We start from the raw sequence: 27,683 nt of genomic DNA on the forward strand, positions 1-27,683 counted from the left end.
GGCCTGCAGGCTCACGACTCCCCCAACACTCAGCTGATTATTCTTTTTTCTATTTCAAGTCTACTTGTTCCTCAAAACTCAGTTTAACCCTCACTTTCAGAGGAAGTTTTCTCAGCTTTATTTAGCTTGGTAAGTTTTTACCAAAGGTCACTTTTTATATTTCTTTAGAACACTAAAATGCCTGGCCGAATGTTGGGCGTGCACACTGGAGCTCTCAGATACCTACTAGCAGGTAATTATTTTACCTGAAACGCTTGGCACACTTGATAAGAACTATTTCATTCACCATCCTGCTTTCCTAGTGGTTTTCTCTTTCCTCCAAGTTCTGGTCTGAATTATATAGAACTGACAGCCCATGTGGGTATGGGGAAGGTGGAGTTTAGAAGGTAAGTGTGTGGTAAGGAAGTTGAAGCAACTGAGCTTTCCAAGAAATGAGATTTTCTAGAAAGATTTGGTCATAAAATAAGGAATGATATCAAACAGAAGCTTAAGGGACGCAAGGAAATCAATGGAAGTTTCAATCATTTTATATGTCCCTTTTACCACGATTTTTATGTGGGGAGACTCTGAGTATGTTTGTCATCCAAAAGTGAGGGGCTAATGAACCTAGAAATAAGGCTTGATGGAGTACCCTTATTAGAAGGGTAGGGGGGCAAATCAAGGGCCCAAGAGCTTTGCAAAGGAGGAAGTACATCCATTAGGTTGAGGAAATTAACATGAGATGGCCTCCATCTTCTCAGTGGATGGGAATACAAGCTCCATCAGTCCCAATGGGTTTTGATTACTTTATTCACTGCCATATCCTTCAGAATAGTAAGGCACATAGTAGGTGCTCAATAAATACAGTAAGTCCTCACCATTGTCAATAGGTTCTATGACTTTTAAGTGAAACAAGGTATAACAAAAACAATTGTACCTCAGGTAAATTGATATAAACAAGAGGTAAGTTCCAACAGTATCTTATCAATGTTACAATAAAGGACGTTGAAAGGACGTTACTGGCAGACTTGCTGTATTTGTTGAATGGGGTGTGATTGAAAGAGGATAAAACTCTCTAGGGTAAGTGAGTAGTTGTTCTAATAGCCTGATCAGATTTAGAACAGGCTTTCTTTAGGGGCATTTAGATTCCTTCCATGTCCATAAACACAATAAAGGAAAATTTGTATCTTCTCACCGTTATACCCTAGTAGTAAACGCTCCCAGATCTCAGCGCATGTGTGATTACTTCCATAGCTTTAAAAACCTCTTTACTACCCCTGCCACCTGGTGGGAGGGCAAGGATTCATAAGTCACCCCTGCAATGAGACTTCCCTCAGCACCTATAATTTTCCTCTTTGGTCTTGCCCTTCTAGAAAGCTGGCAACCATATTGTCCATTGAAAACAAGGTAAGATTATCCTGAAGTCTCTCACTGTATAGCTTTGTCTACCCATTCCGGGGTTAGGGTTCTACTCTTCCTTTTTTTCTCAGAAAATAGGGTCAGATGGCCAAATTAAGAGTGACACTGACAAGGTCACATGGGCTATGCTCGCATGCTCCTAGTAGTGGTGGCTATGGGGCTATGTACGTTGTAAAATGCTAGTCATCACTTACTGTCACTAGTGGCCAAAAAGAGGTACACTGTAAGGAACTGACCGGCTCAGAATACTATACTCACTTGATAAGCCTTTCAGGAATCACATGAACTAGGCTCAGTATTATATTTACGAGATTCAGTGGTGTTGTTCAAAAAAGCTGTAATTTTTTAAATGAGAAACAAAAACTCATAGACACAGACAATAATTTAGTGGTTACCAGAGGGTAAGGGGGTGGGGGGTGGGTGATGAGGGTAAAGGGGATGAAATATATGGTGATGGAAGGAGAACTGACTCTGGGTGGTGAAGACACAATGGGATTTATAGACGATGTAATACAGAATTGTACACCTGAAATCTATGTAAATTTACTAACAATTGTCACCCCAATAAATTTAATTTAAAAAAAAAGCTGTAATTTTTGTTGCTGTATAGTATTCCATTGTATGAAGATGTCACAATTTGTTTACGAATTCAACACTGACAGGTATTGGTTGTTTCTAGTTTGAGGCTATTACCAAAAATGCTTCTGTGAATGTTTTTGTATCTGTCCTTTGGTGAACACATGCACACATTTCTGTTGGGTACATACTTAGACATAAGCTGCTGGGTCATAGGGTATGCATATGTTCAACTTGGGGAGACAATGCCAAACAGGTTTTTAAAGTGCCCATACTAACTCCCACTCCCACTATCTGAGCGTCACAGTTCCAGTTGCTCTACCTCTCCCCTTAGTATTATCAGGCTTTTTAACTTTAGCCATTATATATTTATATGGTGTATTTCATTGTGGTGTTAAAATAGTGTATTTCAATAAACAACTAATTGTGTTTCCTTTTGTAGCAGACAGAGAATCATGTACAACTTCATAATGCTCATTAAATTATTTTTGATGATGAGTCCACATCATCCCATTTCCTTTTAGACCCCTCTCGATGAGCAGTCCATGTTCCAACTAACACAAAAACAATAGCACAGACATGCGACTGGTCTAGCAAATAGAAGTTTTCATCTAATATCTCCTCGAAACAAAACAAGATAGAGAAATGAGTAGCCAATGACTATAACCAATGACAGAAAAACAACCAACTTTTAAAAAAATGAAGTATAAGCTGTAAAATAATTAAATATTACAGTTAGATTCATCTAATTCAACCAATTGGAGCCAAGAGAGGTTAAGTGATTAAGACCCATACCGTTTGTAGTCAGAGCCAGAAATAGAATTCTAGTCCATATGTGCTTAGCCTTTTATAGGATACCCAGACTTGTATTCAATATACTTTCTTAAGTCTAAAATTTCTGTTTAAACTAGATTTAATTTCCCAAAGTTCCGATTAATTTCCTAAGTGCACTTAGTTAACCATGAAAGATCTCTGTGTCCATATGTTGTAATTACATAGCCATGCTTTCTCTCTCTCACTAATTAGAATACAACTTGACACTGAAATCCAATCCCAACAGAACATGCTATCTGGCTATCATTGTTTGGAAAGACAAAAGCAGTCCGTCTATAGTCTTACTACCTTCTTTTCCAGAAAGTCAAGGCTTAGAGTTTTATAATGCAATCCATATAAATACTCAGCTCTGTTTTCCTCCAAGGACTCTACAGGGGCTAACTCCACAATGCGGGGGGATAGCTTTCTTGTAGGAAGATGTCACCTCTGGCCCACAATTAATAGAGCATGGACTCTGAGTTACGGCTCTGCACTGATCCATATACATTCATCAGAGCTTCTAGGTGACAAATGGCACCCAACTGCAAATGTCTAACTTCGGGGTACTGACCAAAATATAGTTAATTTATCCCTATAAGGTTTATAGTTTGAATCTCTGCCAACAGCGTCAGCAAACTAGCCAGAGACTCTTAACTTTCACTCACCTTAGTCTGGAAAATATAAGTTCCCTTTTATTTCATTGTGGTATTAATTTAAAGTACTGTATCCCCTACATTAAAAGCTCCAAAACAACGGCCCACAGACATATTTAGTTTAACCATTGCTGTGCTCAAAATCCATTTGAATTAATGTTAACCTTTGAAATCCAGAGAGCTCACATAAAAATTCAGATTATCAGCTTCTCTTAAAAAGAGAATTCAGCTATTCAGGGTCCACGTTTCTGGTAAAGGCCAGGAGAAGCTGAACGGAGGTGGCCTCCTTCAGTGGGGACGTGTCTTCCTAAATCACCAGTCTCCTGTCCAGGTCTCTTCACTCTTTTATGCTGTCTCTTAACCCCCATAGGCATTTGAGTTTATAACCACGGCCCTAACCAAATAGTCTCGAAGCCAGGTTTCTGCCTGGAGACCACAATGCCAGGGTGGTGCCAGTAACCTGAAGAATCCCCAAACAGCCTGCATGTAATTCTGGTCCAAGCGACCTGCTTGGCCTCTGCCACGCCCTTTCTATGGGCTGGATATTGGTGGAACACAGAACGTCACTGGCATACAGTGTGGCTGCATTTATCCAGAGACATCTGGAACTTTTGTTACGCCCCAGGAACCTGGTTCCCATTCTTTCTTCCCAAGAACTTGGGCAGAAAAATGCTGAGAGGTGTAGTATAGCTTTTTCTAACCTGCCAAAAATTCAACTGACAAGATCTGCAAGTTTGGCTCTTTTTTTAAGAGCATCTATATTTTTTTCCTGTGAGTCAGTGCATTCAAAATGCTATTTAAAATTCAATAAATAACGGCAAATGAAATGACATTGGTTCATCACTTTTATGGAAAACCAACTAAACAAAGGTTTTGCTCAAAATGTCAAGCATTAGAGGACTTTAATAAAATACTGAAAGTGAGTTCCCTAGAGATAAGTAATTCAAAAACAGAATGTATGAGAACACTACTAATTGGTACTTCAAATACGAATGGCACTCCAGGTCCTAATGGATGCGGAACTGTGTTACCTGATGAGATGACACAGTGATGCAGTGGGAGGTCCTGTAACAGCTGTACGGGATCTGAAGCTATGGATGTAAACAACATTGCTCCACGGGCATCCACAAGAGATTAGTCCATTACCACGTAGAACTGTGTTGTACAGGATTTACTGTTTCAAGTTTCCCAGAGCTCTAATAACAATGGGTAGTGAGAACCTAGATTGTCTCAACCAAGATCTACCACTGCACGGGGTCTCGCACTGCAGACCACCACGCAGGCCCCTCTTGAAGGAGCTAATTTATCCACCTTTCCTTCTCTTGAATTAGCAGTGGTTGATCTCATGAGCTTATTTTGGGGGAGCTGCTCAAGTGTGTACGTACTTGGTGCTTTGTCCCCACGCTCCTGTGAGGTTCTACCATAAGAGTACTCATTCCACAGTTATTTTAGAAATCCCTACAGGAATTTGTTAGAAATGCAGATTCCAGGGCTTCCTAAGACTGACGCAGTAGGTCATGGTGGACACCAGGAATTTTCATGTTAACCATGCCCCGGGGGGTTCCGATATATATGGTTTGTGGTCATACTTTGAGAAACACTATCTCAGGAGGCTAACACCAACATTTCATGAGTCTATCTCCTGCATCAACTTTAAAAACGTATTTCTGATGAAATATAAGACATAAAAATCCTGAATTCATGATAATATGCAATGTCCCCATCGTTATTGAAGGTTATAGTACTCTGAAATTTGATAAAGAATTTACCCTGCCTTCCCAGTATGAACTGTTTTAAGGGGTAACCAAAGAGTGTATGAGAGAAAGTTGTTTCTTATAGAAGCCCAGCTAATAAATGCAGAAGGGATGACTTTTAAATTTAATTATTACTTCACAGCTTGTATTGGCATGAAGAATATAAGGAATCAACATAAATAGAGATAGAAACATTCAGTGAAAGAGTGAGAGCCAATTTAATGGAAGCATTAGTTGACACCACCTGAACCCACTAATGAAGCCGAGGAAGATGGGACAACCATGCTATTATGTGCCTTGTGATGTGACACGCCAGGAAGTATGAAGTTTTCTTATCCCCAAATTCAACCTGAATCTCATCAAGCCAGTTTATAAGACATTAAAAAAAAGTTAAATAAAGATAAACAAGTTAAATGACACTAAGGGAAAGCAAAAAGACAAATCCAAAATCCAGAATGTGGGTCATTTTATGGGACAAATCACCCAATTTTGACAACCAATCAGTGTTCAGGTAAAGGAGGAGGATTATTACAAAATAAAAGAGACTTAAAGACATAACCAAATGCTATCTGTGGATCTTGTTTGGATTCTTGTTAGAAGAAACCAATTGTGAAGAGACAGCTTTGAAACAAATGGGAAAATCTGAATATGGACCTGGTGTTAGATGATAATAAAAAAACATATTGTTAGGTGTGATAATGGCATATAGTTATGTTTTGAAATGTTTTTATCAATTAGAAGTGCATACTAATTTTTTTTACAGGTGAAATGACACAATGTCTGGAATTTCCTTGAAAATGAATGAATAAAAATAAAGATAGGCGGTCAGATGAGATTGGCAAACTGTTCCTAATTGCTGAAGCTTGATGCTGGCTATGTGCAGCTTTACAACAGTCTTCTCCTTATTTGGGGGTATACTTGACATTTTACCTAATAAAAAGTTTTTTTAAAATACAGTTTTGCTGTAAGCACTCACCCCTTATAAGTCAGGCTAATAAATTGAGGTTATTATTAATCTAGAATGAAACATTCCCTTCCACGGATAACTCCCCTTTGAATGCCCTTGGATGGAAGGGCACTTGAAAGTCAAAACTCAGTTTTCATATCCTGAAATCCATTTTGTTCTCTCAGAGCCCCAAAAGGCACAGGTGGTTTTTTTCCCTCAACCACATTACCTTCTTTTGTGATAATACTTAATGAGACGCACAGAGTAAGTGGAGCTCCATTTGCTGCTCTGGCAGCTTTGACATTAAAAGACCCTTAAAAGCATCACTCATCTATTAAGTGAAAGAAAACTCTCGTCATTAAATTAAAGAAAAACAACTCTTTCTACTCAGGAGTTTTTGGTGTAAAATACATTATTAAGATAATGAAAAATTGTTGAAGCAAAAATGGCTGTACTTTGATGTACCATATTTCTAGAGTAAAAGGATAGCTCTTTAGAATATCTACAATTTACTTTGTTCTCAGTCACCTAAAAGAAAATGGCTTCAGATTAAGAATTAAAATTTCCTGAATCCCCAGCGGCTCCAGTGGCTCAGGAGGAAGGCGGCGGGTTCCATTCCCACATGGGCCAGTGAGCTGAGCCCTCCACAGCTAAGACTGTGAACAACAGCTCTCTCTGGAGCTGGGCTGCCGTGAACAGGCAGAGGTCGTTGGGCTGCCATGTGTGTCAGTGAGCGTCCAGTGGGTGCACTGGCTGGCAGCCACCGTGAGCAGCTGGCAGCTGCCAGTGAGGTGGACTGCTTCAGGGCACCTCCCCACCTCACGCAGGGCTCATAATACCAGTGTGGGCCAGAGAGCTGCACCCTACAGCTAGACTGAGAAACAATGTCTTAAAAACCAGGATGGGGGGGTGGGAGCAAAAAAAAAAAAGTTTCCTGAATCCAAAAGTACTCTTGAGTAATTAATCTGAGTGCATTTGTAAATTTTGAGATCAGTACTGTAAAGATCCATGCTTAGAGGTTATTTGGCTTCATTGCCTTTAAAGCTAAATTTGGCTATTTCATTCACTCCAGAGTGGCTAAGTAACAACCATAACACAATTCTGTTGGTCACCCTTCCTTTAAATGTCTATCTCCAACCCAGAAGACATCAGCCAGGATGTTAACTTAGGCCCTTTCAGTAATTCCATTAAGTAATATTTCCAACTTTATCTTTAAAAAGTCAATGACCTACCAGTTGCTTCTATGGCTTTCCTATGAAAGGTTAAGTGCCATTAAAATCAATATGTAAGGACACAGAGTTTCTCCAATTGTGTTCTGGGAACACCTGCATCAGAATCAACTGGTGTGTTGAAAACACACACTCCTGGGTGTCCTCTCAAGTCTACTAAATCAAACTCTCCCGCGATGGGGCCTAACATTCTGCACCTTTAGCAAGTGTGTCAGGTGATTCTTCCTCATCCTCAAGTTTGACAACCGTGTTTTCAAGAATGTGGGTTTTCTCTCAAGCCTATGAGAAAAACAGAGGATAGAGAAACAAATTAAACAATGTCAAGAGTAAGCAATCAGCCAGCTGACACGGTTTCTTCAAAAAGTCAAAGGCATCTCCAGCGGCTGATGAATGGATAAACAAAATTCAGTGTATCCAGTTAATGAAATATTATTCAGCCATAAAAAGGAATGAAGTCCCCAGTACTACATACTTTTGTTTGTTGGGCCTTGACAATGGTATGTTAAGTTTAAAAGTGAGACACAAAAGACCCCCAAATAGAATTTGTGTAATTCTATTTACACAAAATGTCCAGAATAGGCAAATCTATAGAGACAGAAAATAGATTAGAGGTTGCCAGAGGATGTGGGGAGAGGGAATGGGGAATGACCATCAATGGGTCAGAGTAAAAAAGCACTGGGCTCAAAGTTCCTTGGTCATTTTTTTAAAAGAGAAAAGCTATTCAAATTCTTTCCTCAAAAGCCACTTTTATTCTAAGAGGATGAAATTATTGTTAACTGCATATTTAGTTGATACATATTCTAAGCAACTAATTAATTTCACATCAAAATAAATTTGTACTTTGATGTACAAATTTGCACTTTGATGTGTTGGAGTGAGCATTTTATCATGGAGGACTTCCTATGGAGGTATATTGTTTCGGAACCTAATTTTACACTTGTAATCTTATAATCTTATATATAAAACACAAAGCAGAATCTTTGACCAGAGAATTAATCCAAATTACCAAATCTTTCTTATGGGAGCAGTGACTTATGTTTTCAGTGACTAATTTCAATATTGCAGTAGAGTGTGGCCTATCTGCTTCATAATCAGAATCTAATTTTCTTCTCAAATGTCACCTGGCCTGACTGATAACCCTCTTGCCACATGATAATTAGGACATGGAAAAAACTTTTTTGTTTTAATGGAGCTTAAGCATGCTGAACCATCTTGATTAGGAAATACTCTGGACATCAAAAATCTTGGACACATGAAAGTTTGAGAGATTATAAACATTCTTTTTAGGTTATTCATACCGAGGAGGTTGGTCTGCAGTACACTCTTTATGAAAATCCATGGAGGAAATTTCTTTCAGGAAGATCTGTATTTCTTTTGAGTGTATGATTTATTTCTATTTTCATATTTTTACATTGACGCCCAGGCAGCTCAGAGAAAAAATTTGACTTTCTTCCAGCAAGTGTACAGAGCCTAATGGACTATATTTTGTGTATTAGCCCCAGACTTTATTTTCCCTGCATCCAATTTTCTCACTCTGTTTTTAAAATCTCATTGTAATATACTCTTGTAAACTACATTCAAATCCTTTTTGGACTAAAATAGGGTATATACAATGCATAAATAATGAATGAACAAACAAATTACAAATAATCACAAATAAACAAATACAAGTTGTTCTCAAGTTCTTGGTTAACTCCGTTTCACTTTTAACAGAGTTCCCTCTTGCTTTGTACATGATGTCTAGCTTCATTCTGATCTTATCAACAATGAACGAGCTGGGTTTTACCTCACAAATGGTATGAAGAGGGACAGAGCAAGAATTGAGGTTTATTATTAGGACTTTCTTATATTGGAAAAAAAGTGAACTAAAAGTAAATCTGAGGAAAATATTGGGATTAATGTGTTTCTATGCAAGACAGTAAAATAGAAAACCATATGATGTATATTTCATCCCATGGGGCATGGAGGAAAACAGTGTTAGTCTGTTCCCAGAACACTTCCCATTAGGTGTTTGTTTTTTTTTTGTCCAGGGGTTTGGTAGCCACTCAGAGAATGCAGGCGATTGGCCATGGGGATGTTTTGAGTCTATGAATCTTGGGGAACCTTTCTACAAGTTGACCCATCATTTCTGAGTCTCTAAAATGAAATCTTATTTTATATAGGGGAGATTCCTGGGGTTCAGAACCAAAGTTTCTCCACTACCCCCATACCCCCAGGTTGACTGAGACCTGCCTAATTCTGGTAACTGGATCCATCTCCTAGTGACCTATTAGTTCTGCCTGCTCTGACCAAGCTCTTCCTATAGCCAGGGTCATGTTGTTGAATCTTAGCTTGGTGACCCAGGTCTGCTTTCTGCTACATATTTGGAAGACTCTGAGATAGGAAAAGTGAAGAGACAGCAAACTGGTGTTCCCTCTGCCACCTTAACCCATTTTACCATGATCTTATGAATATCTGCGAAATAGTGGCTGGCTGCTAGAATTTATTGATACATTTTATTTCATTTCTTCTCCCCACCAAAATCATCTTAATCACATCCTAAACCACATCCTACATCAGGTCCTATCATCCCTGTTAAAAAACATTTGAACAGCTTACCATGTTTTTAGCATAAAACACAAACTCTATCCAGGCCTCTGGCAAGGTGTGGTCCCCAAACTACCTTCTTCTCAGGCCACTCAGCTCCTGCATCCTTCAGTTCCATTTCTACTTCTGGGTCCTTAAACAGGTCAAGCACTTTCCAGTTCTGTCCCGGGGCTCCACCAAAAGCTGTTCTTTGTGCTGGCAGACCACCACCACCACCAGAGAAGCCTATCATGATCAACCAATGAAACTAGGTCATTGTTTCTCTTCCTGCCCCACCCCACACACCTGGTGAGAGGAAGTGTAGCACAGTGTTCTGAGGGGCTACATCTTCAGACTATTTGGGTTCAAATCCTGGATCCACCACTTATCGTGTTTCCCCGAAAATAAGACCTAGCCAGACAATCAGCTCTAACGCAGCTTTTGAGCAAAAATTAACATAAGACCCGGTATTATGTGTATTATATATTATATTTATTATATTTATATTACATTATTTTATATTAAAGACCCGGTCTTATAGTAAAGTAAGACCGGGTCTCATATTAATTTTTGCTCAAAAGACGCTTTAGAGATGATTGTCCGGCTAGGTCTTATTTCCCGGGAAACACGGTCCTTGCTCCTTGTTCTGTGACATTGGAAAGTTACTCAACATCTCTGTTTCCCCACCTGTAATAGGGAAATCATAAAAAAGACATTTTGCGGATTATACTTGTTAACAGATGGTAAACTCTTAGAACCGTAATAGAATTCTCGTTTAAGTATACACTCCAATTTTATTCCACTTATTTGTTTGCCAAGTTTGAGTCTGTCACCGAGGAAAGGCTTACCGTGGCCCACCCCTGGCTAATTACAGTCTACTTATCGACACAGTAAAGGAACGAATAGAGAGCATGAGGAAAAGAGGCTGGTGCTCCCAGGTGTAGGAGGAGCCATGGGGTAAGCTTGTGGGAAGAGACGTGGTCCTGGCTTCTCCGTAAGCTTACGTTTATCAGGACGGACTCTAAAGCACATACTGGACTAGTGTAGTCGCAGGGAAGGGAATCTCCGGGTCACCTCCCCAGCAGAGTCCCGAGGAAGGCACGTTGGCCTGAAGGAACCACATTCACGCGAGCCAAGGCCTGAGGAGGCACCAGCACTCCCAGGGGTTCCCAGGAGGATGCTCCGCGCAGGCTTGGCTCGTCCTCCCGCCGCGGACAGAGCCGGAAGGAGCTGGGCGGGCGGAGGACCAAGGGCACCAATGGCTGGGCTCGCCCCGCCCGGTCCGGAGCCTTCCCGATTGGCTGCCCGCCCCGCCGCCCTCTGCCGCGCCCCGCGCCGCCTTCCTCATCTCCGCGCCGCGCCGAGTCGCCGGCCTCAGTCGCGCGGAGTTGGCCGGTGAGTGCGTGTCGGTCTCCAGCCCCTTGCGGCGGGGAGCACACCTGGCGGGCCACGGCCGGGCTTGGGGCTGGGCTCGCCCCGCGTCCCCTCGAGCTTTGCCCGCCCGGAGCTCCGCTGCTCCCGGCGGCCAGAACCGAGGGGTAGAGCAGCCCTCGGCGGCCCGGAGGGGCGGGCGGCTGTGCCCGTCCCGGGGCCGGCGAGGCACAGACACCGCGCGGAGCCGCCTGGAGGGTCCCCGGGGCGGGCTGGCGGGCTAACACCTGTGCGCGTTGCTTCCGCAGGGCGCGGCCTCGGCTCCTGGGCAGCTGGTTCCGGGTGGCTCCGCCTGCGGGGTGACAGCCCTTCCCAGGCCGAGCCTGGGCCGGGGAGTTTGTCTCCGGCGTCTGCGGGGCTGCGGCGCTCGGAGTGGTGAGCGCAGGTATGTCCGCGTCCTTGTGTGACAGGAAGTGGCCCAGGTCCTGGCACGCGGCCAGTGGCGACCAGAGAGCACCTGGGCTGCGGTTTGGTGCAAAGGCCAGAATCGGGCTCCGATTAACATAAAGGGAGTTGACTGTCACGGGCACCACGTGACAGACAGCTGCTTCTAATGGGTTTTCGGACTTGTCCACGGGATATGCGGCAACAATAGTGTAGGAAATCCTAGAGAACCCTGTAAAAACAACCAGTCCAGATCACCCTTTCTTGTGCCCTTTTAAGGCTGACCCAGTGTCTTAAGAGGCTAACACAGAAGGGTAAAGTAAGAAAGTCTCCATAAAACCCAGAGAAGAGATTGTAAAACTCCTCTTTGGATCCTGTCTGGAGTCACAGCTGCACCTGAAGGAAATTTCCTTTCCGTTTAAGAGCCTTTGTGATATTTTTAATAGTTAATAGCAAAGTGATAAATTTAACAGCTTCGAATGCTACCTTCAGGCATGCTTTATAAACTCGGGGGATACCGCCTAGCGTTTTCAGATAAAAGAAGGGAATTTGGATACTTTGGTTAACTTGGAAGGTGGAAAACATCCCGATGATGGGACACGTATACACACAGCCTTTTCTGGACATCCTTTCAGACAAACTAAAAAGAATTGTACCTCTAAGTTTTTGTTTTTTATTTCTATCTATATAAAAGGTCATTTAAAAACTTTTTTATAGGTTGAAAACTACAGATACAAGCCACTGAAACTGGAATGCTGTGGTGCTGGTATTTTCACTGAGGTATATACCAACTATCACTTTACAGTTTACAATACACAGGTGCCAGATATTCTTGTATATTTGTACAATACACTAGAAGTCAAATATTCTTATATAACTTGTAGCAACCATGTGCTCTCAAAGGAGTTAGAGCAGTAGCACAGTGCTGGTGGTGAAAGAGCAGTATAGCGGTTGCTTTATTTTCATTTAATTCTCACAATTCAATGGAGTTGATATTCTCATTTTATATGTCAATCAACAGTTTAGGTAGTGACTGAAGAAGCCTCATATGTAACTTTTTGGCTATGTGACATCTGGAAAGTCACTTATCTCTTGAGATTTAGTGTCCTGGTATAAGAGTAGAAATATTTAAACAGATTAGGCCAGCTTTCGGGGAAAAGACCACAGTAGAGCTATTAGGAATATAAGCTCTTCACAGTATTTAATTACAGAGAACCTACAGAAGTTCTCCAAAACTTGGTACAAAGGGAGTGTATGTCGGTCAGCAAATTGGGTGCCTTTTATGAATGTAGCATAATGAGGTGTAAGAAGGGATATAAATATAAAGGACACAGTGGTGCTAGATTATTAGACTATGTAAGTGCTGGAGGTGACGAGGAAAGTTTTCATATGGGAAGAAAAGTGACTGCAGCAAGACGAACAGAGCCCAGCGAGTGCTAGAAGTTCTTCCTGTTCCCCAATTCTGAATGTCTACAAATACCTCATTTTCCAGAAGTCTTAAATAAAGGTATTGAGCATTCACCTTGCAGTTGTTATTCAAAAATTACCCTTGGGTCTCCTCCTACTCACCTCTACCCTCTGGGATACCTTTTTTCTTTTCTCTTGGAGGTCCGAGAGTGTACTTGTCAGTACTTTGACAACTGGACCGTAGGGCAGGAAGAATAGTCTCCCTCGGGGAGCTCTGCTAGAACTCTTTTTGCACATTTTCTTCGTAATTGCCTAGAATGGCATCACCCAGGCCACCTCAGAAGGGGACACCTGCAGACTGACTGGTCATATGGAATTCATTGCCACAGATTATTACCAATCTTGGAGGCTAATCTCCAAAACAGGCAGAGACAAGTACCCTCTTTGAGCCAAATAGCTGGGGGTTCCCTCTGTCAGACACTCCTGAACTTCTCATTCAACATTCGGCTTTTCTAATCTAAGATTTCTGTTTCTGGCCCTTTGCCTTGGTCAGGCAGATTTTACTGCTCCCGTACCTACTTGGCTTCAATCTCGCCTTCCTGTTGGGGAATTCTGGCCATTAAACGGGAGCCTAACTTATAACACCATCCTTCAGTTAGACTTATTCTTCAAACACCTTGGCCAATGGCCTGAGATCCCTTATATTCAGATGTTCTTTTATTTACAAGACTCCAAAGACCTTTTTTGTAAATGTGGACTTAGTCCCTCATTGATATCTGGAGAAAAACCTGCCCCTAGCCCTATTCAATAGGCTAACTCTTCCATTCCCTCGGGATCCTCTTATATCTAACCCCACCCTCATACCTGGGACCCACTCCTCTGCCTCCAGGACCATCTCCTCTTGGCCCCCCTGCGGCCAAAGTTTGTCCATTATTCGAGGCTGCAGGAGAATTTGGATCTATTCCAATAAATAAACTGAAATATTCTAACATTACTCTGGCTTGTGATCTTACGTGGAGGAATGTTATAATACATTTTACCAGATACTGAGCAGGAGAGTCCTAAAGGAGGCCAGGAAATAACACGAACGACCTACATTTATCAGATAGAGCCATTCTGCCCATAGATCCTGGATGGGATTACAACAATGCTGAAAAATGGGGAAAGAGCACTTCTTTGTGTTACAGTGGGTCTCAAGGCTGGCCAGCAGAAGGCCATAAGTTATTCTAAGGTGTCGGCCATCTGCCAAGGCCTGACAGAGAACCTGACTGCTTTCCTAGAGAGGTTAAGGGAAGCCCTCAGTAAACACTAATTTAGCTCTCGACTCTTATGAGGGCCAAATAATCCTTAAAGGTAAAAGATAAATTTCTAACCCAATCCGCTCCAGATATGAGGTGGAAGCTTCAAAAGGTTATTCAGTAACCAGGGCGTGCTCTAGATGAGATGCTCACCACTGCCCATACGGTCTCTAGAATTGAAACCAGGAAACCAAGGCCAAAGTTCAGAAGGAAAGAAGGAAGGATACTAGGTATGTCCCAAAGCTAGTGGCCCTTCATGGTCAGCCACTGTCCAAGAACGCCTCGCTCCCCTCAGTAAAGGACAGCATTTGTCGCGTACCTGGACACGGCCAAAGAAGGTCCCAACAAAGAGGTCCCCTATGCTTGCTACAAATGCAAGCATCTGGGGCACTGGGCCACTCTTCCCCACGGGTCGAAGGATGCCTGGGTCAGGACTGTCCTCCAACATGCCAGTGATTGCTCAGGACTGATAAGTCCCCCTCCCGTCGGCCTCAACAAAGGTCTCTTACTGGACTGGAGCCAGTGGCGCAAATGGATGTGGCAGGAACGACAAGTCACTGTGTTTCCCCGAAAATAAGACCTGGCTGGACCATCAGCTCTAATGCGTCTTTGGAGCAAAAAGTAATGTAAGACCCGGTCTTAGCTTACTATAATGGAGACCGAGTCTTATATTAATTTTTGCTCCAAAAGACGCATTAGAGCTGATGGTCCATCTAGGTCTTACTTTCAGGGAAACACGGTCAATTCTTATTAGATACAGGGGCCACCTATTCTGTCCTAACTTCCTTCTCCCAATCTTGTACTGTCCTGGGAGTTACAGGCAAGCCAACCTCGAAGTTTTTCACTCCCCCATTATGTCTGTGGGATGGATATTCATTTACCCACACTTGTTAGGCCAGAATGTCCCAGCCCTCTATTGGGCAGGGATGTTTTGCATAGACTAGGAACCGAGATCATTCTTGGAGGGACACCACTGGCCACGACTCCTCTCCAACGATAAATGCTACCAATGGATTCTAGCCCGCTCCCAGTCAGGCTTGGGAGGCTCACACCACTTTTGTGGTTTGGGACCAGGGGGACCCCTGGAGGAGCCAAATCGGCTCCCCCAGTTTTCATTAGCTTCAAAGATTCTTCTCACTTCCCTAATCAAAAGCAATATCCTTAACCCAGAAGCCAAGTTAGGCCTACAACCTACAATTTCGAAGTTCTTACAACATGGGCTTCTGGTCCCCACCAGTTCTTGTAATACCTCAATCCTACCAGTAAAGGAAAAAGATGGAACCTATGACCTTGTTCAAAACCTAATAGTAAATGATGTGGAGAGCAGGATGTAAGCTGACAAGGTCCTTACAGTTGCAAGGTCTGATCCAAGGGACGCCTCGCCTCAGCAGCCTCCCCCAGAAAGAACAAGCTAACACAGTCACAGCCGCACACATACAAGCTTGCAAATACACATAACAGAAAGTTCTAATACTTGTTAGAATAGATAGTTGTTCTACGGCAGTATAAAACCATGTGAAAAATAAAAACTGCCCCACTGCTCTGCCATCCGTGGACAGTGGACCTCCTGATCCCAACTTGCCTGTCTGTTTTTCTTAATCTCTCATCCCTTCCATTCAGGCCTAGCCCTCCTGTCTGCACTGGATGTGACAAGCAGCGCCTGAACAGGGACCTGAGTATGGGAAGAAGAAACGGGTAAGGAGACTCCCGCGAAGTTATAGGTAGATGAGGGGAGCAAGCTAAGCTCAATCGGGAGAAAAATATGGGACAGCACAGGTCCAAAGAAAGGGACCTTTTTGCACAAATGCTAAAGGCTATGCTTAAGGCTCGCAGCTGTAGTGTTCTCTCAGGCCAGGAAATGGAATTCCTGTCTTTTATACAAGAGACATGCTCTTGGTTCCCTGAAGAGGGCACAGTCAATCCCACTACATGGGAGAGTTGGGCAGCAGCTCCGTGACCGCTTCACGGCTGAAGGCCACTGGAAGTTTCCCATCCCCACCTTTGTGCTTTGGAACTTAGTAAAGGAATCACTTGACCCCTCACCAGAGGTTTCGAGATTACCGCCCCCCTCATCACAGGGAGGGCTCTCTCAGGTCTTACACAATGCAGTGGAGGGGTATGAAGCCCTGAAGTGCTCTGGTGCTCCCGCCAGTACAAGATAAACAGTTACCACTCCCCCCTACCCATTACGGGAAAGAACTTGATGATGAGGAAAAAAAATATTATGACTCTTCCGAAAGGACTCTATCAGAGTCCTCCAGCGCCCAGGACTTTGATACGGACAATGAGTCTTCCCCTTTGGCCGACCTCCTTGCGGCCTTTGCTAAGCTGTCTTGAGGAGCGCCGCCTCAGGGCCCCCTCCTACCCCGAGCTGCTGCCTCAGATCTCAGACAAAAATGTCCCCTTGTGCCTGCTCCCTGCCTCTTCTAGTCCCTATCCTTACATGCTTTGCTTTGCAAAGGAGTGTTCTCCAGGCCAGGGAAAGGGGACGACACTTCCAGCTTTCAATTGTACCCTGTGACAGAACGCAGTCAACGGACAACAAGTTAGAGAACGTGTAATTATTCCTTTTAAGATGCTTAAAGACCTCAAAATGGCTTGTGCCACCAATGGGCGTACGGCCCCCTTTACCATTGCCTTGCTAGAGGGTTTACAAACTGATGCCCTAACACCCAATGATTGAAAGACTATAGCTAAGGCTTGCCTTAATGGGGGGGACTATCTGTTGTGGAAGAGTGAATGGACCGAATTGTGCAAACAACAAGCAAAGAGAAATCAGCCTCATCAAGTGCCTGTTACCTATGACATGCTGGTAGGAAAAGGTCAATTCAGCCCCCTGGGCCAGCAGCTGAGTTATCCCCTACAAGCTTATCAACAAATTAACATAGCGGGAACTAAAGTCTGGCGCAGCCTGCCCACCTTGGGTACAAAAGGTAAAAAATTAACGTAAGATGAGTTGTATCAAGACTGTGTCCCACCTATTTACAGGCTGTCTCGCGCGTAATCCCGGACGCTGAAGCGGGTCGAATTCTCACAAAACAGCTTGCCTGTGAAAATGCCAATGGCCCCTGTCAGGCTGTATTAAGACCGTATAGGAAAAAGGGCACTTTGTCAGATTTTATTTGGCTCTGCTCGGATATTGACCCTGCCCACATCCAGGGCGCCGCTCTGGCAGCAGCCTCTTCCTAATCTATGGACAGGTTGGCCCAAGCCCGAGAAAGCAACAGACAGACAAATGTTATACGTGTGGAAAACCTGGCCACTTTGCGAGAGAATGCCCTCAAAAGGGTCAATCCCTCTCACCCCGGCATCTGCCCCTAGGGTAGAACAGGGGGCCTGTCATTGTGCCCCCGGGATATGCCCACGGTTGGTCATGGGCGACTGGTCCAATGAGTGTCAGTCACAACACTATGCTTTCAGGAACCCAATTCAGGGAAATGGACGACGGTGCCGACCCTGGCCCGTCAAATAAATGGGGGCCTTGACAACACCACCAGCAATTCTCCAAAACGCAGCCGATCCACAGTCCAACAGCTATGCAGGGCCACGCCTGGGCCCTGGGATCGCAGGATTGGACCTCAGTCCCGCCTTCCGCTATATATTAACCCCCGAGGTGGGACCACAAGCAATTCCCACTGGGATATGGGGGCCTATTCCCCCAGGGATCATGGGGTTAATCTTGGGGAGAAGCAGCTTCACTATGAAGGGATTTCACATACTACCTAGCGTTAAAGATTATAAGGGAGAAATAAGGTCATGGCCCATACTATCAGAAAAGGATTCTGTCCACCGACAGAATCACACAATTGGTTTTAGTTCCCACTATCAAAGCAGGGCAAGTACTCTCATCAAAGGCTCGAGGCACTCAACGCTTTGGCTCTTTTGATCTATATTGGATACAACAAATCCAGAAAAAAGACCCAAATTAACCCTATGGATAGAAGGAAAAGAATTCTCAGGTCTACTAGATACAGGAGCTGATGTTTCCGTTATTGCCCACCAACATTGGCCCACATCCTGGCCCACCACTCATACTACGACAGAACTACAGGGGATAAGACAGGCCCAAGGCCCCTTACAAAGTTCAAAGATCCTTAACTGGACAGACCCAGACAGACAACGGGGAACCTTTTGTCCCTGTGTCCTCCCAGGACTACCTGTCAACCTCTGGGGACGTGATGTGTGTACAGATGCATTTTACGGTGTACAGTCCAAGTACTCAGGTCTCCCATATGACGTTCAATCAGGGATTCCTACCCTCCCAGGGGCTAGGGAAAAACCATCAGGGAATAACAGCCGCCATACAGGTAAAGCCAAAAAATGACAAATTAGGATTAGGATATCCAAATTTAACATAGGGGCCTTGGTAACTCCTGCTACCCCAACTGGGCTTACCACAGAAAAAATAACTTAAAAATCTGACACTCTTGTGTGGATAGACCAGTGGTCCCTAACTCAGGAGAAACTCGATGCGGCATGACAGCTAGTTGCTGAACAACTTGCTGCTGGTCATATCGAGCGCTCCAATAGCCCTTGAAACACTCCAATATTTGTAATAATAATAAAAAAATTCAGGTAAATGGAGGTTGTTACAAGACCTCCGCAAGGTTAATCAGACAATGGAGGTTATGGGAGCCAGCCAGCCTGGCCTTCCCACACGCAGTGTTATACCATGGGACTTTTGCTTATTCATTATTGACCTTAAAGACTGTTTCTTTACAATCCCCTTGGATCCTCAGGAAAAAAAAAACGCTTTGCCTTTAGCGTACCGGCCCTTAACTTCCAAAAACCCATAAAATGGTACCAATAGAAGGTCCTCCCTCAGGCGATGGCCAACAGTCCTACTCTGTGCCAGAACTTTGTTGCCTTAGCTATTGATTAAAAAATGCTTCCCCGATGCGTATATTATTCATTATATAGAGGATATTCTAATTGCCCATAAAAATTATGAGACCCTACAAAAGGCATTTTCAGAACTGAGCGCCTCCTTAACAACCCATGGGCTTCACATCACCCCCGAAAAGGTACAACAGGCTGCTCCATTCTCCTATCTCCGGACAACTATTCTTCAAAGAACAATATGGCCATAAGAAATCCAAATCTAAGTCGATTCCCTGCTGTCACTAAATAATTTCCAAAAGTTATTAGGGGATATCAATTGGCTACGTCCACATTTAGGCATAACTACGGGTCAACTACAGCCTCTCTTCGATACTGTAAAAGGAGACCCTGACCCCACGTCCCCTCAACAGTTGTCCCCCAGTGCCCGCCAAGCTCTTCAACTAGTTAACAAAGCCATTCAACAAACCCAAGTTTTTTGGATCGACCCTTCCATGCCGATCAAGCTTATTATTTGCCCCACCAAGCCATAACCTACAGGCCTCCTATGGCAAGATCAGGGGCCAACCGAGTGGATCCATTGGGGCCCAATACGGGCCCCAAAGTACTCCTTCCCTATTATGACCTCGTTGGCACCCTGATTCAGAGGCCAAAAACGACAGAGACAGCTTATAGGCAATGACCCCCAGGCTATAATTGTACCCTGTACCCCAAAACAACAACATTGGCTATTCCAATACTCAGATACCTGGCAGCTGGCGCTTGCCAAATTCCCGGCAAACATTGATTGCCACTATCCAGCCAATAAGCTCCTCAGTTCCTGCTACAAACCCCGGTAATTTTCCCCAAGGTAATTTCCCCTAACCCTATTCCTAACGAGCTTACCGTTTTTACAGATGGTTCCTGTAACGACATAGCCGTAGTACATAACTCTCGCACAGACACATTCCAAGCAAACACACTTTGCCTCTGCCCAGCACACAGAACTCATTGCCCTGATTTGGGCCCCAGAGCTCCATCCATACCTGGCTCTTAACATCTTTTCCGATAGCTGCTACTTATACACGGTCAGTAGTACAATTGAGACTGCTGTCATCGGCCATACTTCACATGAAGAACTCTCATCTGTTTTGCCAACTCCAAAAGCTAATTCAGGCCAGGCCAAAACCGAGCTATATCGGCCATATCCAGGCCCACTCTCGACTCCCTGGGGCCCTAACTCCAGGCAGTGACATTGCTAACCAGACCATACACCCCCAAGCTTACGCCCTTCTGGCTGCCCAGGTATCCCAATCCACTCCTGTCACACAGGCCCAACTGTCCCATATAGTCTATCATCAAAACGCTGCTGCCTTGCGGCGTCAGTTTGGTATTACCAAAAAAGAGGCCCGATACAGTTTGGAACAAGTATTAACTTGTTCCACGTGCCAGATCCATCTCCCCGTACCCTGCTACGGAATAAATCCTAGAGGTTTACTCCCCAACCAACTTTGGCAAATGATGTCACTCATTTTCCCTCCTTTAGAAATATCCCGTATGTTCATGTTGTTATTGATGCTTGTTCCGGGTTCTTATTCGCCACTACACAACCTGGAGGAGCTACCCACGTCATTAGTCATTGTCTCCAAGCATTTTCAGTAGTGGGCCTCCCTCAACAATTAAAAACTGACAACGGCCTGGATATACCATAAAGCTTTTGCTCAGTTCTGCTCTCAGTTTAAGACCACACATACCACAGGGATCCCATATAACCCCAAGGACAAAAAAATCATAGAACATGCTCACCGCACGCTCAAAACACAAATACAAAACAAAAGGGGAATTACCCTGGCAACACCCAACAATATCTTGAACCATTCACTCTTTACCCTCAATTTTTTAAACAGGATGCCACTGGTGAACTACAATGGACACCGGAACACCCTCCACTGTCCATGGTACGATGGAGAGACCCTCTTGATAATGCCTGGCATGGACCCGATCCTGTGCTGGGCTGGGGAAGAGGTCATGTTTGTGTTTTCCCTAGGAACGTTTGGCCCTCGGTGGCCACCAGAATGATTGGTGACACACTGTGATAGACCCGAACTCCTACCCCAAGACACCGATACTGCCCATGAAACCCCAAAGGTAACACCATCTGTAGCGATCCCTCTGTCTCTGGGGACCTGCCAACCCCAGCTGCCCACATGGGGACATCTCAGGCGCTTAATAACTGAAGAAGACATGGTACGTTGACAGGACTTACCCGTGACTCCAGAGCGACTCTTCCTTGCCGTGCTGTCCATTGTAACAATACAGGCAAGTGTGGCTCATGCAGAGACTCAAAGCTTCTGGACCTTCTTTCCTAACCCCCCCCCCACACACTTCACCCTGCCACACGGACGGCCCTAGTGTCCCCGTCTTTGTCAGTAACACATGGGTCCTTGATGGACACCCCAACAGACATCTTACACCCCAGTGGATCTCCTTTAATTATACCAGGGTTGCCATTGGTGCTCCCCTCTGCACAGGCCCCCAGAACATAACGGGGTGTCTAAAAGTCCAGCCCATCAACAAAACTGCTATGGGGGGAGCAAAAATAGCTAACCTCTCTGGGCCATGGGATATGTACAAGTATCTACAACAACTTACTCCTTTGGGACTTGCTAACCTTTCCACTATTGTCCCCACTTCTTATTCACCCCTTCCATATTGCCCTCATTCCTCCTCCATAGAACTATTAGGATTTGCTGATTGGCTGGAGTGCACTCACCCTCTAGCTGTTGAACATAATGTCACTAGATTAACCCAAACCATATGGGACTGGTCACATCGTTTCTCTGGCCCACATCAGGAATGGATGACTCCCGGGGGATATGTGGCTCCCATCTTGACCACCCACAACATAAAACTCAACATGAGCTCTGGTGAGCCTTTGTTACCGTGGACTTTATAAACATCTCTTCATCCACACGGGACGTGGGGTTAAAACATGTATAGAGTTGGGGCCTGCATCCAAACGCCCTATACATTCCTTGTGGGACAGCTAAACGCCAGTGTCAGCCAACAACAGCTACACATTGAGTGCATTAATTGTAACTTAACCAACTGTGTCAGCACATATAACAAAGGTTCCCAAATCTTGGTACTATACCAGCCGTCTTACCTCTTAATACCCACCAACTTGTTCCGCCCTTGGTATGATGATAAGGGACTCCAAGCCCTAGTGGAGATAAAAAACCAATTACCCCCCAAAAAAAGGTGTTGGCATGGTCATAGCTGGCATAGTGACAGTCATCTCCCTGATAGTGACCGCTGTGACCGCCGCCACCGCCCTCAACCAGGGCATACAAACCACCCACTTTGTAAACGCTTTGGCCCAAAACACATTCATTGCGCTAAAAACACAAGAAAAAAATAGATTTAAAGATAGAATACAAGCTAAAAGCCGTAGAAGCAACTATGATGGCCCTTAGTGAAGAGGTAGAAGCTTTACGCTTAAGGTTAAGCCTGCGTTGCCATGCCGATTTCCAAAAAATCTGTGTTACTCCCGCTCCATATAATAAGACGCTGTGGCAGTGGGACAAGATATGCAACCATGTACTGGGTATCTGGAGCCATAACAATCTTAGCCTGACTTCAATGATCTCCATCAAGAAATCCTTGACATTCAACATACACACGACCTGATTCTGGATCCTTCTAATATTGGTCAACAACTGTTAACCCAGCTCAAAGGGTTTAACCCATTTAATCTTCAACACTCTTTTTGGGTCCTGTTTGGTATCCTTCTCTTAATACTTACTCTATTTTGTATCTTTGCAGTCGACTACCGAGTCATCGAACGCCGACACGTAGACCTACTTCTTAATACCAGCCGCAGCTTAAAAAGAAAAGGGGGAAATGTGGGGAGCAGAATATAAGCTGACAAGGTCCTTGCAGCCTGCAAGGTCTCATCCAAGGGACGCCTCGCCTCAGCAGCCTCCCCCAGAAAGAACAAGCTAACACAGTCACAGCCGCACACATACAAGCTTGCAAATACACATAATAGAAAGTTCTAATACTTGCTAGAATAGATCTAAGACAGTATAAAACCGTGTGAAAAATGAAAAACTGCGTCACTGTTCTGCCATCCGTAGACAGTGGACCTCCTGATCCTATCTTTCCTGTCTCTGTGTTTTTCTTAATCTCCCACCCTTCCCCTGCAGGCCTAGCCCTCCTGTCTGCTCTGGACGTGACACACGAGGCTCTGATAACCTCTGCATCCGGGAGTTCCTAATCCTTACATCCTACTGGGAACCAGTAGGTTTACCACCCTAGACCTAAAGGATGCCTTCTGTATTCCTCTTGATCCTCAGTCTCAATTCCTCTTTGCCTTTGAATGGGATACCCCTACTGGGGTCCACCAGCAATTAACCTGGGCAGTCATTCCCAAGGGATTTAGAGATAGGCCCCATCTCTGTCAAGGCTCTAGCAAGGGATCTAGGAGATTACAATGTGACAGATGGGGGAAGCGGGGGGACCATTATACAATGTGTAGATCTCGTATATTCCCCCACTCGGAACCAGGCCATACAACATACTATTCAGACCCTAAATTTCCTCGCTACACGAGGCTACAAGATTTTCAGAAACAAGGCACAATTAGTTCAGCAGAAGGTTACATACTTTGGTCATCCTCACTCCAGGAGCTCACAGTTTCTTGCCTGAGAGAATTCAGGAAATCTTAGAGCTACCAGACCCAACCACTAGAAAACAGCTAAGAGCTTTCCTGGGGCTCACTGGACAGTGAAATCTATGGATCCCAAATTATGGACTTAAAACTCAGCTTCTACACAACAGTTTAAAGGGTAAGGATGATTCTACTCCTCTGAACTGGGGGCCACACGCAGAGAGAGTCCGCCCCCAAATTAAAGGACCTAGTTGTTCAAGCTCCAGCACTGGGACTACCTAATCCCACAAAACGCTTTCGATTATACATTCATGAAAGGGATGGAATCACTCTTGGGGTTTTAACCCAGAGGCTAGGACCCACTCTCAGCCGATGGGATACCTCTCAAAGTGCCTGTACCCAACTGTTAGGGGATGGCCATCATGGTTAAGAATTCTAGGGACGCTTACCCTGCTAATTGAAGAGGCTTTTAAGTTTACTCTGGTGGGAGTGCCCATCCAAGTCTTTACAAATCCTTCAGGGAAGGGGCCACCATTGGCTATTGGACAATCGAATCTTACGGTACCAGGCTCTACTTTTGGAAAATTCTGATATTACCATTTCCACCTGCAGTACCCTAAACCCGGCAAGGCTGCCCTCCTGACAAAGATGCTCCCTTTCATTTGTGTGAAGAGACTCCATTTCTCTCTGCCCCAGGACCAACCTTACTGATCAGGCTTTAGAAAACCCTAATGATATCTGGTTCACGGACGGAGGAGTCTCTAGTAGAGGGAAAGTGGAGAGCGGGCTACTCCGTAGTTTGAACCCCGAAGTCAGATTCTAAACTGCTAGCCATTAACTCCTCTGCCCAGCTGGCAGAGCTCTGCTTTTACTAGAGCTTTAGAATTGGCAGAAGGAAAGAAGATCGCCATCTACACTTACTCCAAAAATGCCTTTCTAGTTCTTCATACACATGCAGTTGTATGGAGTGAGAGTTTCTTACCTCCAGAGATAAGACCCATCCATCAAACATGCTTCTTACATACTTGATCAACTAAAAGCTCTTTACCTACCCCAGCAGGTGGCAGCAGTCCACTGCAAAGCACCAGAAAAATTCTGAGATAGCTAATGGAAATGGGGCTGCAGATACTCCAGGAGCATCCCATTCAGGGGCCTTACTGCCCACTCCTAATTTTTCCCTCTCCTAACTATATCTCAGAGGAAGAGGTTTGGGCAGTCCAAAGAGGGTTTCAACCTACACCCTCTGGATGGCTTCAACGAGAAGAAATCATTTTTCTTTCTCAAAACATTCAATGGAAGGTAGTAAAATCTATCCATGATACTACCCATCTAGGAAGAGATTCATTTACTTCTTTAATTTCCAGGTCATTTAACAGTAAGGGACTCTGCCAAACCATTGAACAGGTAACTACTTGCCCGACCTGTTCCTTTAATAACTCTTGGGGCACAAAAACCTCACCTAATCCAGCCAGTTCAACATAGAAGGGTCTTCCCAGGTAAGGACAGCAAATGGATTTCACTCAAATGCCCCTTTTCAAGGTCATAAGTATCTACTAGTTTTCATTGACATCTTCACTGGGTGGATTGAGGCCTTCCCAACCCAGACAGAAAAGGCTTTGGAGGTAGCAAAGAAACACTTACATGAGATCATACCCAATTTTGGGCTTCCCCTTTCCCTCCAGAGTGAAGACGGGTCTGCCTTTATTTCTTCTACTGTCTATTTCTTCAACTTTATTTCTTCAACAGTTAATTTCCAAGGCGCTGGGTACTATCACCTTCACTGTTCCTGGAGGCCCCAGTCATCTGGTCACGTACAGCTAACCAGTTGCTCAAGGATGCCCTCAGAAAACTTACTCAAGAGGCATCTATAAATTGGAAGAAAACTTTACATATTGCTCTCCACACTAGAATGGCTCCTAAAGCTACTCTCAGCCTCAGCCTCTTGGAGGCTCTTTACGGGAAACCATTCCTTCATTCTGATCTACTTTTAGACCGTTTTTACAGCACTCAAATCATATGCCACAGCTCTTAACCAATTCCAACAAGCACTTAAGGACTTTGGACTAGCAATAAAGCCCCAGGAGATAACTGATTTGCCCTTACATCTACCCGGGACTCAGATTCTAGAAAAATATGGAAAGATGGGTCTCCAACCTCCCAATTACAACCAATATGGAAAGGCCCTTATCCCATTCTCTGATCCTCCCTGATTGCTATTAAGGTTCCAGGGATCACCAGCTGGATACATTATTCCCGGGTAAAACCTTGGAAGGAAATGACACTCGAGACAACTTCAGACCACAACTATTCCTGTCAGACAATAGAGGACCTCAAGTTCCTCTTCAAAAGGGAAAAACAACATGATAGCCATAAACAACATCCTTTTCTTTTTTTTCCATCCCTCTTTAGACTCAAAAATGCTCCCTACCTTCTTTTTTTTTTTTTTTATCACCCTACCCTTGGCCTTTACAGAACAAGCAGGAGTAATTATTCCCCCAAATAGAACACCTCAGGAAAAGAATTCACTAGGCTTTCTAGGGTAGTAGCAGAGGGAGGGGTGAAGGACTGCTGGGTCCACCACAGACACCCACAGGAAGGGAACTCCTTACCTCTTGCTTTCCCTGACCTCCAAATGGCCAATGACTCGTGATACAGGGACCTTACCTTCTATTCCAACCTCCCCATATTGCCACTCCTCTCACCCTAGTACACCTATCCATATCCAATCTAACCTGCTTCTATACAGCTAATCCCAAACCTTTCCAACCCAACACCAGCATTTTTGCTAAACCTACCAACGCAGAGCCCCTACGTAAACTTGGGCAACTTTATCATCGGTCCTGGTGGTCATCCAACCCCAGGCTCTACCTCCCTCGTTTCTAAACACCTCCATATTTCTAAATATCTCTTGTGCTCCTCCGAGATTTACATTTGCAGTTACTCCTCCCAGGAATGTAGCAGGTCTGTTTGCCCTAACGAGACTGGATACCTAGTTACACGGTGCCTGAGTCCCCATCTCATATATGGACAATGCACATTGGGACACATAGCACCCAGCTAATGACTTGGGACTCTTCCATTCCCCGGGCTCACTGTAGCCTCCTTGACAATGTCCTTCCCCGGGGGAGGAAGGTGCCTTCTGTTACAGTACCCTGGGTGGGACGTGAGAACATGAACTCATCCTATCCAGCTTTGCTGCAGAATTAGGAAAACTATCCAGTGAGACCAGAGGAGCCTTACATGATGTCCAAGACTCTCTAAACTCTTGCAAACATCGTTCTAGACAACCATATTGCACTTGACTATATCCTAGCTGCTGAAGGAGGAGTTTGTACTGCCGTGAACACCACGTGTTGCACCTACATAAACAATTCTGCTGGGGTGTAAACCACAGCAGAGGAGATACTCAGTCATGAGAGGGGATACTCAGGAGTATCACTTGGCTGAAAAAATGTATGGGATAATCAGCTATTACCAGGATAGCAGGAGGATCCCCTTCTCAATCTTGGGGATCCTGGCTATGGCCTCTTCTCTCACCTTTGCTAGTTCCTTTCCATATTCTTGGGTTACTTCTGCTTGGACCATGTCTCTTTTTTTTTTTAGTTTCAGGTGTACAAGACAAGGTACTACTTCGACGTTCATCATTTATATCCCTCACACTGTGGACCCCCCTCCCTCCTTCCACTATCCCTCCGACATCGCACCGAGCCGTCACATTATATATATAAAATTATAGTTG

At 44.4% G+C, this 27,683-nt stretch overlaps 1 protein-coding gene across 1 annotated transcript; it reads left to right on the forward strand.

Moving 5' to 3' along the window:
- Positions 1-363: 363 nt before the first annotated feature.
- Positions 364-27,683, forward strand: LOC308499160 (uncharacterized protein; the record flags this gene model as incomplete). Its single annotated transcript, XM_081052109.1, has 8 exons — positions 364-386; positions 1,353-1,386; positions 11,108-11,329; positions 11,614-11,750; positions 16,075-16,149; positions 21,180-21,230; positions 21,320-21,591; positions 23,098-27,683. 7 exons carry the CDS (start codon positions 364-366, stop codon positions 21,366-21,368), a joined length of 591 nt encoding a protein of 196 aa, XP_080908235.1. The 3' UTR covers positions 21,369-21,591; positions 23,098-27,683.

This window comes from Rhinolophus hipposideros, assembly GCF_964194185.1.
Source record: "Rhinolophus hipposideros genome assembly, chromosome: 1".
Lineage (NCBI taxonomy): Eukaryota > Metazoa > Chordata > Mammalia > Chiroptera > Rhinolophidae > Rhinolophus > Rhinolophus hipposideros.